At 42.5% G+C, this 12,954-nt stretch overlaps 1 protein-coding gene across 1 annotated transcript; it reads left to right on the plus strand.

Moving 5' to 3' along the window:
* The first annotated feature begins 6,183 nt into the window (after positions 1–6,183).
* FAM136A (family with sequence similarity 136 member A) lies at positions 6,184–12,228 on the plus strand. Its single transcript, XM_060787572.2, has 3 exons — positions 6,184–6,328; positions 8,970–9,110; positions 11,300–12,228. Exons 1-3 carry the CDS (start codon positions 6,227–6,229, stop codon positions 11,486–11,488), a joined length of 432 nt encoding a protein of 143 aa, XP_060643555.2. The 5' UTR covers positions 6,184–6,226; the 3' UTR covers positions 11,489–12,228.
* The last annotated feature ends 726 nt before the right edge of the window (positions 12,229–12,954 follow it).

The raw sequence follows: 12,954 nt of genomic DNA on the forward strand, positions 1-12,954 counted from the left end.
TTCCTTCCTTCCTTCCCTCCCATCTTTCCTTCTCCTCTTCCTTCTCTATCTCTTTCCTTCCTTCCCCCTTTTTCTTTCTCTTCTGGTCTCTTTTCTTCCTTCTCTCTTTCCTTCTTTCCTTCCCTCCCTCTTTCTCTACATCTTCGCCCTTCCTTCACTCCCTCTTTCCTTCCTCCATTCCCTTTTTCCTTTCCTTCTCTCCTTCCTTCCTTCCCCCTTTTTCTTTCCATCCCTCTGTCTCTCATTTCTTCCTCTACCTTTTTCCTTCCTTCCCCCTTTTTCTTTCTCTTCTGCTGTCTCTCTTTTCTTTCTTTCTTTCCTTCCATCTTTTCTTTTCTTTCCTTTTCTTCTTCCTTCTTTCTCTAACTTTCCTTCCTTCCCCCTTTTTCTTTACCTCCCTTTCTCTTTCTTCCTTCTTTCCTTCCTTCCTGTCTTTCCTGGATTTTGACAGGGTGGGAAGGGGCGGGGTGGGGTTTGGAGGTGGCGTGAAGTAAAAGGAGGTAAGATTGGGGCAGGGGAGTGATGGAGCGTGGGGTTGTGTATGTGTGTGCGGCGGCAGGGGGAGTGGGGTTGCGTGTGTGTGTGCGGCGGCGGGGGGAGTGATGGAGCGTGGGGTTGCGTGTGTGTGCGCGGCGGCGGGGGGGAGTGATGGAGCGTGGGGTTGCGTGTGTGTGTGCGGCGGCGGGGGGAGTGGGGTTGCGTGTGTGTGCGGCGGCGGGGGAGTGATGGAGCATGGGGTTGCGTGTGTGTGTGCGGCGGCGGGGGGAGTGGGGTTGCATGTGTGTGCGGCGGCGGGGGAATGATGGAGCATGGGGTTGCGTGTGTGTGTGCGGCGGCGGGGGGAGCGGGGTTGCGTGTGTGTGCGGTGGCGGGGGGAGTGATGGAGCGTGGGGTTGCGTGTGTGTGTGCGGCGGCGGGGGGGAGTGATGGAGCGTGGGGTTGCGTGTGTGTGTGCAGCGGCGGGGGGAGTGGGGTTGCGTGTGTGTGCGGCGGCGGGGGAAGTGATGGAGCATGGGGTTGTGTGTGTGTGTGCGGCGGCGGGGGGAGTGGGGTTGCGTGTGTGTGTGCGGCAGCGGGGGAGTGATGGAGCGTGGGGTTGTATGTGTGTGTGCGGCGGCGGGGGGAGTGATGGAGCGTGGGGTTGTGTGTGTGCGTGCGGCAGGGTGTGTGTGTGCGGGAAGCAGCGTGGCGGGGCTTGGAGTGGGCATGGCTTCCGCAGAGGGAACGTTGGCCGGAAGACTGTGTGCGCGCGCCAGGGAACTTGCGGCTGGGCACCAATGCGCATGCTCAGTTGTTTTGCCGTTTTATGAGTGTGTTGTTGTGTTGTTTTTCATTTTGAGTAGATATGTTTGTACCTTGTGGGTTGTGTTATGGGCATGGGAATTTTGGTTAAGTTTTGTTGGGGTTTTTTTTAGTTTTGTTGTTTTGCTGTTTTGTGAGTGTGTTGTTGTTTTGTGTTTCATTTTGAGTAGATATGTTTGTACCTTGTGGGTTGTGTTATGGGCATGGGAATTTTGGTTAAGTTTCGTTGGGGTTTTTTGAGTTTTGTTGTTTTGCCGTTTTGTGAGTGTGTTTTTGTGTTGTTTTTCATTTTGAGTAGATATGTTTGTACCTTGTGGGTTGTGTTATGGGCATGGGAATTTTGGTTAAGTTTCGTTGGGGGTTTTGTGAGTTTTGCTGTCCGGTTGAACCAACCTAACAGATTTATATATATAGATAATTGATCTTGCTATGGTTTTACATTCTATGTTAATATTTTAATTGTATTTTATGGTATTGTGGGCACTGAATTGTTGCCATCTGTAAACCGCCTTGAGTCACCTACGGGCTGAGAAGGGCGGTATACAAATATAGTAAATAAATAAATAAAACACTAGATAGCAAATTTTGAATACTGCCCTGTTCCTGCTTTGAAAGTGTTATTTCCTGTTTAATTGTGCAGTTCTTACTTTGAAAGTGATTGTTCTACATCAGAAACTTAGTTTTTGTGGCACATACTATATTGAATTGGTTGACACTTGATCATGATTCATTGAAAAATTAGAGCCAAACATCCTATAGCAGGATGATGTCCTTCCCACAGAAACAAAGATTGTGCAGTTTAATAAACATTTTCCATCTTTTTATGATAGAACCAATTCGGAAATGGCATTGACACCTAGGAACAAAAATGATAGTGTTACATAATGATAATGATAATGATAATAATAATAATGATGTTCCTGTTTAAAAAAATCTTCTCCATGTTCTGTCGCAATGGATCATGCAGCCCAATTGCCCAGAATGACGACAAAGAGTGTGGAAGCCGAGGCCACTTCCTTCTGCATTTGTTTGGAAGGAAATATGGTCAGAATCACAAGGCAGTGATGCCACCCGTTATTGCAGCAGATGCTGGGATGACATCTCCCCATACTGAGAATTTGGGATTATGCAGTTCGAAGCACAGAGAAGGGGTGTGTTCACACTGTAGAAGCACATGTGGTTTGATGCCACTTGAGCTGCAGTAGAAAAGTTCACCTAGCCCTTTCTACACTGCCATATAGAATCATAGAGTTGAAAGAGACCTGGTGGGCCATTCGGTCCAACCCCCTGCCAAGAAGCAGGAAAATCGCATTCAAAGCACCCCTGACAGATGGCCATTGAGCCTCTGTTTAAAAGCTTCCAAAGAAGGAGCCTCCACCACACTCCGGGGCGGAGAGTCCCACTGCTGAACGCATTCCAAAGAACGGATTCCGTTCAGCAGTGGAACTCTCTGCCCCAGAGTGTGATGTTTAAAAGCTTCCTTCTTTGGAAGCTTTTAAACAGAGGCTGGATGGCCATCTGTCAGGGGTGCTTTGAATCTCCTTTCCTGTAGTTTGAAGCCATTGTTTCGCGTCCTAGTCTCCAGGGAAGCAGAAATCAAGCTTGCTCCCTCCTCCCTATGACTTCCTCTCACATATTTGTACATGGCTTTCATGTCTCCTCTCAGCCTTCTCTTTTTCAGGCTAAACATGCCCAGCTCCTTAAGCCGCTCCTCATAGGGCTTGTTTTCCAGACCCTTGAGGAGCGGCTTAATAAAACCCTGCTTTGCATCCAATACCAGATCTGATGATAATAATAATAACAACAACAAAGAAAAGGCAAGAAAAAAGTTTAGATTATTGATGTCGCCATACCAGGTGACAGTCAAATTGACAAAAAACAACAGTAAAAACTCAGTCATGATCAGGACCTCAAAATCGAACTGTAAAGGCTCTGGCGGCATAAACCAGTACAGGTGGTCCCAGTGGTCATTGGCACAGTGGGTGCCGTGCCAAAAGACCTCATCCGGCATTTGGAAACAATAAATATTGACAAAATCACGATCTGTCAACTGCAAAAAGCCCCCTGACTTGGATATGCACGCACATTCGAAAATACATCACACAGTCCTAGATGCTTGGGAAGTGTTCGACTTGTGATTTTGTGATATGAAATCCAGCATATAGATCCCATTTGCTGTGACATACTGTGTTTTTGTGTCAGGAAAATAATAATACAATAATGACTCTGGTCTGATGCTTTTAGAATAATTCCACCTGCCTTCCATTATATTGGAAGGGACTCCCAAGGGTCATCTAATCTAACTCCTCACCATTACACCAGGTCTTGTGTTTTAAAATAATAATAATAATAATAATAATAATAATACCTATTATTATTATTTGGATTCAGTCTGGTACCTTTAGCTGGTCTTTAGTTAAGTTAGAAGGGACCTCCAAGGGTCATTATATTGGAAGGGACCCACAAGGGTCATCTAGCCCAGGGGTCCTCAAACTAAGGCCCAGGGGCCGGATGCGGCCCTCCAAGGTCATTTACCCGGCCCTTGCTCAGGATCAACCTAAGTCTGAAATGACTTGAAAGCACACAACAACAACAACAACAACAACAACAACAACAACAACAACAATTCTATCTCATCAACCAAAAGCAGGCCCACACTTGTCATTGAAATACAAATAAGTTTATATTTGTTAAAATTGCTCTTCATTTTAATTATTGTATTGTTTTAAAATGCCTTTTGTGCTACAAATAAGATATGTGCAGTGTGCATATTCATTCATGAATATTAATTCATGGTTTTTTTTCAAATTATAATCCGGCCCTCCAACAGTTTGAGGTACTGTGACCTGGCCCTCTGTTTAAAAAGTTTGAGGACCCCTGATCTAGCCCCTTGTAAAATTGTTATTATTGTGGTTGTTGTTATGATTATTTGGATTCAGTTTGGTGCCTTTAAATCTGGTCTTTAGTTAAGTTGGAAGGGACCCCAAGGGTCATCTAGTCTCTTGAGTTGTTGTTGTTATTACTGTTGTTATATTTTTGTTGTTGTTATTTGGATTCAGTCTGGTCCCTTTGGATCTGATCTTTAGTTGAGTTGGAAAGGACCCCCAAGGGTCAACTAGTCTGAGTTGTTGTTATTATTGTTGTTGTTGTTGTTTGGATTCGGTTTGGTCCCTTTGGATCTGGTCTTTAGTTGAGTTGGAAAAGACCCCCAAGGGTCATCTAGTCCATTGTGTTGTCGTTATCGTCATCGTCATCATCACCACTAATTACTTACTTAGGCGATCCCTTGTTGTCCGAGTAGGATTGTCTTCCAAGATCGGTGTACTAGCGGGGGGTCCGTAGGTGACTGTGGAGCCCTATTCTTGACCTGCATGTTCTCCCGCAGTGAGGGCATTGGTTTCCAGGTGGAAGGCAGTCCACCTTCCTCTTGGCATGTTTCTCTCTTTCGCCCTCCATTTGTGCCTCTTAGAATTCTACAGCACTGCTGGTCACAGCTGACCTCCAGCTGGAGCGCTCAAGGGCCAAGGCTTCCCAGGGTCTGGTCTTTTATAATAATAATAATAATAATAATAACTATTATTATTATTATTATTATTATTATTTGGATTCAGTCTAGTACCTTTAGCTGGTCTTTAGTTGAGTTAGAAGGGACCCCAAGAGTCATTATATTGGAAGGGACCCCCAAGGGTCATCTAGCCCCTTGTGTCATTATTATTATTATTGTGGTTGTTGTTGTTATGATTATTTGGGTTCAGTTTGGTGCCTTTAAATCTGGTCTTTAGTTAAGTTGGAAGGGACCCCAAAGGTCATTTAGTCTCTTGAGTTGTTGTTGTTGTTGTTTGGATTCAGTCTGGTCCCTTTGGATCTGGTCTTTAGTTGAGTTGGAAAGGAGCCCCAAGGGTCAACTAGTCTCTTGAGTTGTTGTTATTATTGTTGTTGTTATTGTTTGGATTCGGTTTGGTCCCTTTGGATCTGGTCTTTAGTTGAATTGGAAAAGACCCCCAAGGGTCATCTAGTCCATTGTGTTGTCATCGTCGTCGTCGTCATCATCATCATCACTAATTACTTACTTGTTGGTGAGTAGGATTGTCTTTCAAAATTGGTGTACTAGCGGTGGGTCCGTAGGTGACTGTGGAGCCCTATTCTTGGCCTGCATGTTCTCCCGCAGTGAGGGCATTGGTTTCTAGGTTTCTAGGCAGTCCGTCGGCCTGACGCACCTTCCTCTTGGCATGTTTCTCTTTCACCCTCCATTCATGCCCCTTCATATTCTACAGCACTGCTGGTCACAGCTGACCTCCAGCTGGAGCGCTCAAGGATGAGGGCTTCCCAGGGTCTGTTGTTTTAAATTATTATTATTATTATTATTATTATTATTATTATTATTATTATTATTATTCACTATTATTATTATTATTTGGATTCAGTCTGGTACCTGTAGTTGGTCTTTAGTTGAGTTAGAATGGACCCCCAAGGATCATTATATTGTAAGGTACTCCCAAGGGTCATCTAGCCCCTTGTATCATTGTTATTATTGTGGCTGTTGTTGTTATGATTATTTGGGTTCAGTTTGGTGCCTTTAAATCTGGTCTTTAGTTAAGTTGAAAGGGACCCCAAGGGTCATCTAGCCTCTTGAGGTGTTGTTGCTATTATTGCTGTTGTTATTGTTGTTGTTATTTGGATTCAGTCTGGTCCCTTTGGATCTGGTCTTTAGTTGAGTTGGAAAGGACCCCCAAGGGTCATCTAGTCCATTGTGTCGACGTCATCATCATCATTATCATCCTTCTCCTCCTCTCCAGAGTCTGGTGAGTGAGTCTGCCTGCCTGCAGCGCCGTCTCCGGCCGCGCGAGGGAGCTGCTGCGCGCCCTCTCTCTTTATGCCCGGCCCCGGATTTAAAGGGGAAGTACACCGGTTCCTGGAAGGCAGCATGGCTGCTTCAAGGGGAGCAGAGGCAGAGCAACTCCGGGTGCAAGAGGCTGTCGACGGCATGGTGCAAGGGCTGGAGAGGGGCAGCATCCGGAAGATGCAGGTCAGGCCCTCCTTTGCACGTGTAAACGGAGGCAGGGAGGGTTTGCAAAGAGGGAGGGCTCCTTCCAAGGGCATTCCTGCAAAGGGCATTTCTAGGGTGGGACTACAAAGCCCACACTCCTGCCCCCAGCCAGGGCTTGCAATCTCTCCCCAGAGTGCATTGCTCCTCTCCAAATACCCTCCTTTGGAACAGAAATCCCCCAAAAAGTTCCCTTTTAAAATTTGCATTTCCAGCTGGGCAAAGTTCATTTGTGGGACTACATTGCCCATCATCTCCAATGGAGCAGAAATCCATAATAATAATAATAACAATAATAATAATAATCCAGCATATAGATCTTGTTTGCTGTGGAATACTGTGTTTTTGTGTCAGAATAATAATAATAATAATGTTCCTTTTGTGATTGCATTTTTACAGCCAATTCTAGGAAGTTCCTTTGTGGAACTACACTTCCCAGCATCCTCAGTGAAGAAGAGATCCTGAATAATAATAATAGTAATATTAGTAATAATAATAATAATGTTCCTTTTGCAATTGCATTTTTACAGCCAATTCTAGGAAGTTCCTTTGTGGAACTACACTTCCCAGCATCCTCAGTGAAGCAGAGATCCTGAATAATAATAATAATAATAGTAATATTAGTAATAATAATAATAATGTTCCTTTTGTGATTGCATTTTTACAGCCAATTCTAGGAAGTTCCTTTGTGGAACTACACTTCTCAGCATCCTCAGTGAAGCAGAGATCCTGAATAATAGTAATAATAATAATAGTAGTAATATTAGTAATAATAATAATAATGTTCCTTTTGTGATTGCATTTTTACAGCCAATTCTAGGAAGTTCGTTTGTGGAACTACACTTCCCAGCATCCCCAGTAAAGCAGAGATCCTGAATAATAATAATAATAATAATAGTAATAATAATAATAATGTTCCTTTTGTGATTGCATTTTTACAGCCAATTCTAGGAAGTTCCTTTGTGGAACTACACTTCCCAGCATCCTCAGTGAAGCAGAGATCCATCATAATAATATTCCTTTTGTATTTGAATTTTTTACTCCTCAAAATCTAGAACGTTCCCCTACGGGACTGCACTTCCCAGCATCCGCTTCCCACCTGCTTAAGAGTTTGCAAAAGTTCACTATTGGAGCAAAAATCCCCAAAGTCTACTTAGTTAATTGTATTTTCTAACTGCAGTTAGAGTTGGGCAAATTTCCTTTAATGGACTATAAACTCCAGAATCCCTCAATACGAGAGAATATACTTGATGCCGAGGAGCTTTTGGACTACAGATCCCAGGCTCCTTAATTTTCTGCCCTTGCAAAGTAGAGTCGTGCAATTTCCCCCCTCAGACTACACTTCCCAGCATTCCCTCTGACTGGCAGCAGAGTTTGCAAAAGTTCCCCAAGGAAGGAAAAATCCAAAAATATTTCAAAATATAATTGCATTTTTAAAAACTTCTTCAGCATTGGCTAAAGTTCCTTTGTTGGACTACACTCCCCAGCATTCCCTTCTGACTGGTCACAGAGCTTGCAATCATTTCCCAATGAAGCAAAAATCAATAATATTCCTCCTCTGCCTCCTCTCCCCCAATTTTTACTCCTAAGAGTTGGCTAAAGTTCCTTTGCTTGACTACAGTTCCCAACATCCCCATCCAACCAACAGCAGAGCTTGCAAATAGTTCCCCATTGCAGCCAAGATTGAAAAATTTTAATGTATTTCTTACTCCTTGCCCTCAGCCAAAGTTCCTTTGCTGGACTACACTCCTTACAAACTTTGTGAGAGTTGCACTATTTAGCTTGCAGGTCCCAGAATCCCTTACCAGCTGGAGCATAGATCTGATAATGGCACTGAATGCAAACTAATACAGGGGTCAATGTTTGGAATATAAATAAAGCATTGTTGTTGTTGTTGTTGTTGTTATCTATTGTGGTTTTATATTGTTTTAATACTTTACCTGTATTTTGCTATTATGTGTATTGACTTGTTGTAAACCGACTTGAGTCGCTGATAGGCTGAGAAAGGCGATATACAAGTATAGTAAGTATAGTAATTTTTTTTGTTGTGTCAGGAGTGGCTTGAGAAACTGCAAGTTGCTTCTGGTGTGGGAGAATTGGCCATCTGCAAGGACGTTGCCCAGGGGACGCCCGGATGTTTTGATGTTTTACCATCCTTGTGGGAGACTTCTCTCATGTCCCCGCATGAGGAGCATGCCCCTGTGCCGGCAGGACTGAAGACCGACAGGTCACAGGTTCGAATCCGGGAAGAGGCGGATGAGCTCCCTCTATCAGCTCGAGCTCCTCATAAGGGGACATGAGAGAAGCCTCCAGCAAGGATGATAAGAACATCAAATCATCCAGGTGTTGCCTGGGCAACGTCCTTGCAGATGGCCAATTCTCTCACACCAGAAGCGACTTGCAGTTTCTCAAAAAATGAGGAGCTGGAGCTGACAGAGGGAGCTCCTTCCAGATTCGAACCTGCGAGCTGTTGGTCTTCAGTTCTGCCGATAAAGGGGTTTAACACACTGCGCCACTGAGGGCTCTAGTGTGTATGTGTGTGTGTGTGTGTATATATATATATATATAGTAAATAAATAATAGTAATTAAAATAATCTCTACCCAATTCTTCTCTCTTTGCAGGGCATCATGTTCCGGTGCAGCGCAAACTGCTGCGAGAACGACAAGGCCTCCATGCAGCAAGTGCACCAGTGCATTGAGCGCTGCCATGCTCCGTTGGCCCAGGCGCAAGCAGTGGTCACCCAAGAGCTGGAGAGGTTTCAGGTGAGGAAGGGAAGAAAGAGGCTGGGCTCCATCTGCACAGTACAGTTAATACAGTGTGATACCACTTTGAACTCGGGTCTCTCAGAGTCTTTGTCTAGTACTAAAAAGTGTATTAACTTTACCCATGGATTGATGCCCTTGGGGTCCAGTACAGACCAGCCCCAGGTTATGAACAAGAGAGGTTCTGTAAGTTTGTTCTTAAGCTGAATTTGTATGTAAGTCAGAAGAGCGACTTTTTAAAAGTGTAACTCCATACATATATATATATATATATATATATATATATATATATACACACACACACACATATATACATATACTGGGCTAGCATAGGGAAGAGTTAATACCCCTGTGATGTGTGTGTTGCTGGCTTTTTCGAAAACTTTATATTTTGAACATTATTTTATATTATTGTTGTTATTGTTATTAATGTAATCACCTCCAATTGGTGTTTCCAATCCCAGCAATTTCCTTTGCACTGATTTTCCAAACCTCCCTCTAGACCAGTGTTTCTCAACCTGGGGGTCGGGCCTCCTGGGTGGGTCGCGAGGGAGCGTCATAGGAGTCTCGAAAGACCATCAGAAAACACAGTATTTTCTGTTGTGTATGGGGGTTCTGTGTGGGAAGTTTGGTCCAATTCTATTGTTGATGGGGTTCCGAATGCTCTTTGATTGTAGGTGAACTATAAATCCCAGCAACTACAACTCCAAATCTCAAGGTCTATTTTCCCCAAACTCCACCAGTGTTCACAATCAACGGCTATGTAATCCTACCAAACAAACGGCGCCTCCAGGCAACAACAGCCAGGCTTCCTCTATGCAGAGACCCCTGTTGATTGAGTCTTCAACTTCATGGCTACTCAATGTTATTCAATCTTGCTAACAACAAAATTCACACGCGCTTTAAACAGACATAGGTTCTTTCTCTCACTCTGGACATCATTCCACAGATACACATATGTGTCTGTGTCTGTATCTGTGTATATATACACTACACTTGATTTATTGCCAGCAGAGCCTCTGAAGATGCCATTAGCCATAGATGCAAGCCAAACGTCAGGAGCGAATGCTGCCGGAACATGGCTATACAGCCTGGAAAACTCACAGCAACCCATCTTCAGAAATATTCATAACATATCTGCAGAAATAATAATAAAATACACATTAAAATATTCTTTAATCTAAAATATTCATTTAAATATTCATAAAAAAATATCTGCAGAAATAATTCTTTAAATATCTGCAGAAATATCTACAAAATATACATTAAATTATTCTTAAAAATATCTAAACTACTCATTAAAATATCTGCAGAAAGAATAATAATATCAACAGAAATATAGATTTCAATGGCTTCTCTGTATAGTCTAACCTGATGGTTGTCGGAGTGGTTTCTGTGTTCTCAAATAATATTTTGTGTCCAGTCGACACCTCCCAAACAGAGGGTGCCTCTAGTCAACAGAGGCCAAGCTACCTCTATGCAAATGCCTTCACTTATTGACCTTGCAGCTTCATGGCCACTCAGTGTTATTCAAGCTTGCTCACATTCACACTTTTTCCAAAAAGATATGGGGTTTCTCCCACCCTGGACATTATTCCACAGTGTATAAACAAAGACCACTGAACATCTCCCAGACAGAGGGTGCCTACAGGCAATACAGGCCAGGTTCCCTCTGTGCATATACCCTCACTGATTGACTTTGCAGCTGCAAGGCCACTCAATGCTATTCAAGCTTGCTGATTGCAACATCCACACTTCAAACAGACAAAGGTTCTTCCTCCCACCCTGGATATAGTTCCACAGGTAGATAGATAGATATTAAAAACACTCCACTTGCCTCATGGCTAGTAATCTGTACAAATAAAAATGTAATGTTCATTTGTGGGATTAACATAACTCAAAAACCACTGGACATATTGACACCAAATTTAGACACAATAAACCTATCAGGCCAACGAGTGACCATCACTCATAAAAAAAACTGAAAAACACAGCGGAAGGGACTTAAAAAGCCAAAAAACAAAAAATGTATTATAACGCATATGCAAAACCACATATATACACACACACACATATATATACACACACATATACACATAACACATATACACAGACTGGGCCACAGCAACGCATGGCAGGGGACAGCTAGTAACCCAATAATAATACTTCTCCCTCCCTGTTTTCCCCAGGACCGCCTGGCTCGCTGCACCATGCACTGCAACGACAAAGCCAAGGACGCCTTCGACTCGGGCAGCAAGGAGCCGCAGGTCAAGTCCCAGCTGGAGAACTGCGTCTCCCGCTGCGTGGAGGACCACCTCAGCCTCATCCCCAGCATGACCAAGAAGATGAAGGAGAACCTGGCTGGGATTGCGCAATAGAAAAAAAAAAGGGAAAGGCAGAAGGGATTGCAGCGGAGATCCCAATGGAGCTGGCCGCAAATGCAGAAGCAGGCAACAATGCAAAAGAGTTGGTGGCGGATTTCCTTACAGTGCAGAAACTCTCCTGTGATGGAGAGGAGGGGAGGAAAGAAATGGCCCTTTTCTTTTGGTGCTGTCTGAAATCCCGTACCTAACCCATGGTACGCAAAATTAAAAATAGGTATGGATATATCCACATCTCCCCCGCAAAAAAACAAAGCAAAGGTGCATCCACACTGTAGAGTTAATGCAGTTTAACAGCAATTTTACTGCCATGGCTCAATGTGATGGAATCCTGGGAGTTGTTTTTCAGTGAATCCCCAATTTGCCTGGCTGGAGGCCTTTCAAAACTGCAAACTCCCCAGATGCCTTTGCATCAAGCCACTGGAATTTAAAGTGGTATCAAACTGGATTAATTCAACAGTGTAGACTTAAATGCTGCACAAGTGCAATGAGAATGAGGACGCCCTTAGATTGTGCAGACAGCCATTCAAGATGGAGAATATGAATGAAAGCTGTGAAATGTATAGCTGCTCAGAGGCCATTCTTACGCATTCGGTTGCATTTTGTTCCAATGGGAACGACTCCTGGGACTGACAATCACCAATGCTGTTCCGATTTCCTATATTTTCCTCCTTCCCTTTAAACTGAAATATTTTCTAAAGAATTTAAATAATAATAAAAAAAACATGAAAACTCTACATTGCTGGGATTTCAGGCGTGTTGTGTTCCGAATTTATTTTTTTGGATATTCTTCATATTCACCTGAAACAAGCCTTGCATTTAAGGGATTGAAGTTGTTATTTAATTGCTGTCAAATTGACATGAATTTATGGCAGTCCCTCAAATAATCCCATCATCCACAGATCTTCCTCTTTTCCTTTGGCCTTTCCAAGCATTATTCTTTTTTTGAAATGATATGGTCAGGTTTAGCCACCTTGGCTTCTACTTGATATTTTTATTGTAATTGCCTGATTTTGCACTTTTATTTTAAATATTATATTCAATATCTACAGACATATATAATTTGATATATTTAATTATACATAATATAATAAATGAAATACTAATTTATAATATAATATATATTAATATTATACATACATATAAAATTTGATATTGCCTACTTTTTGCACTTTCAGTTCAATATATATGTATTTGCACTTTTTATTTATCATATATATATATATATATATATATATGATAAATAAAAAGTGCAAATAAATATATATTCAACTGAAATATATATGTATTTGCACTTTTATATCTGGATGCATGTATATACACACATGCACACACGTGTGTGTATGTGTACCATACACTATTACTTATTTTTCATTTTTACTTTAGATATAAATATATATGTGCATATACATATATATATATACACACACTCACTCACATTGATATATATATATATATATATA

This window comes from Anolis sagrei, chromosome 7 (genome assembly GCF_037176765.1).
Source record: "Anolis sagrei isolate rAnoSag1 chromosome 7, rAnoSag1.mat, whole genome shotgun sequence".
Lineage (NCBI taxonomy): Eukaryota > Metazoa > Chordata > Lepidosauria > Squamata > Dactyloidae > Anolis > Anolis sagrei.

Coding starts and splice junctions, on each gene's coding strand:
- FAM136A (XM_060787572.2), top strand. CDS start 6,227: ATGGCTGCTTCAAGGGGAGCAGAGGCAGAGCAACTCCGGGTGCAAGAG. Junction 6,329..8,969: donor GCAGCATCCGGAAGATGCAG/GTCAGGCCCTCC, acceptor CTCTCTTTGCAG/GGCATCATGTTCCGGTGCAG. Junction 9,111..11,299: donor AAGAGCTGGAGAGGTTTCAG/GTGAGGAAGGGA, acceptor TGTTTTCCCCAG/GACCGCCTGGCTCGCTGCAC.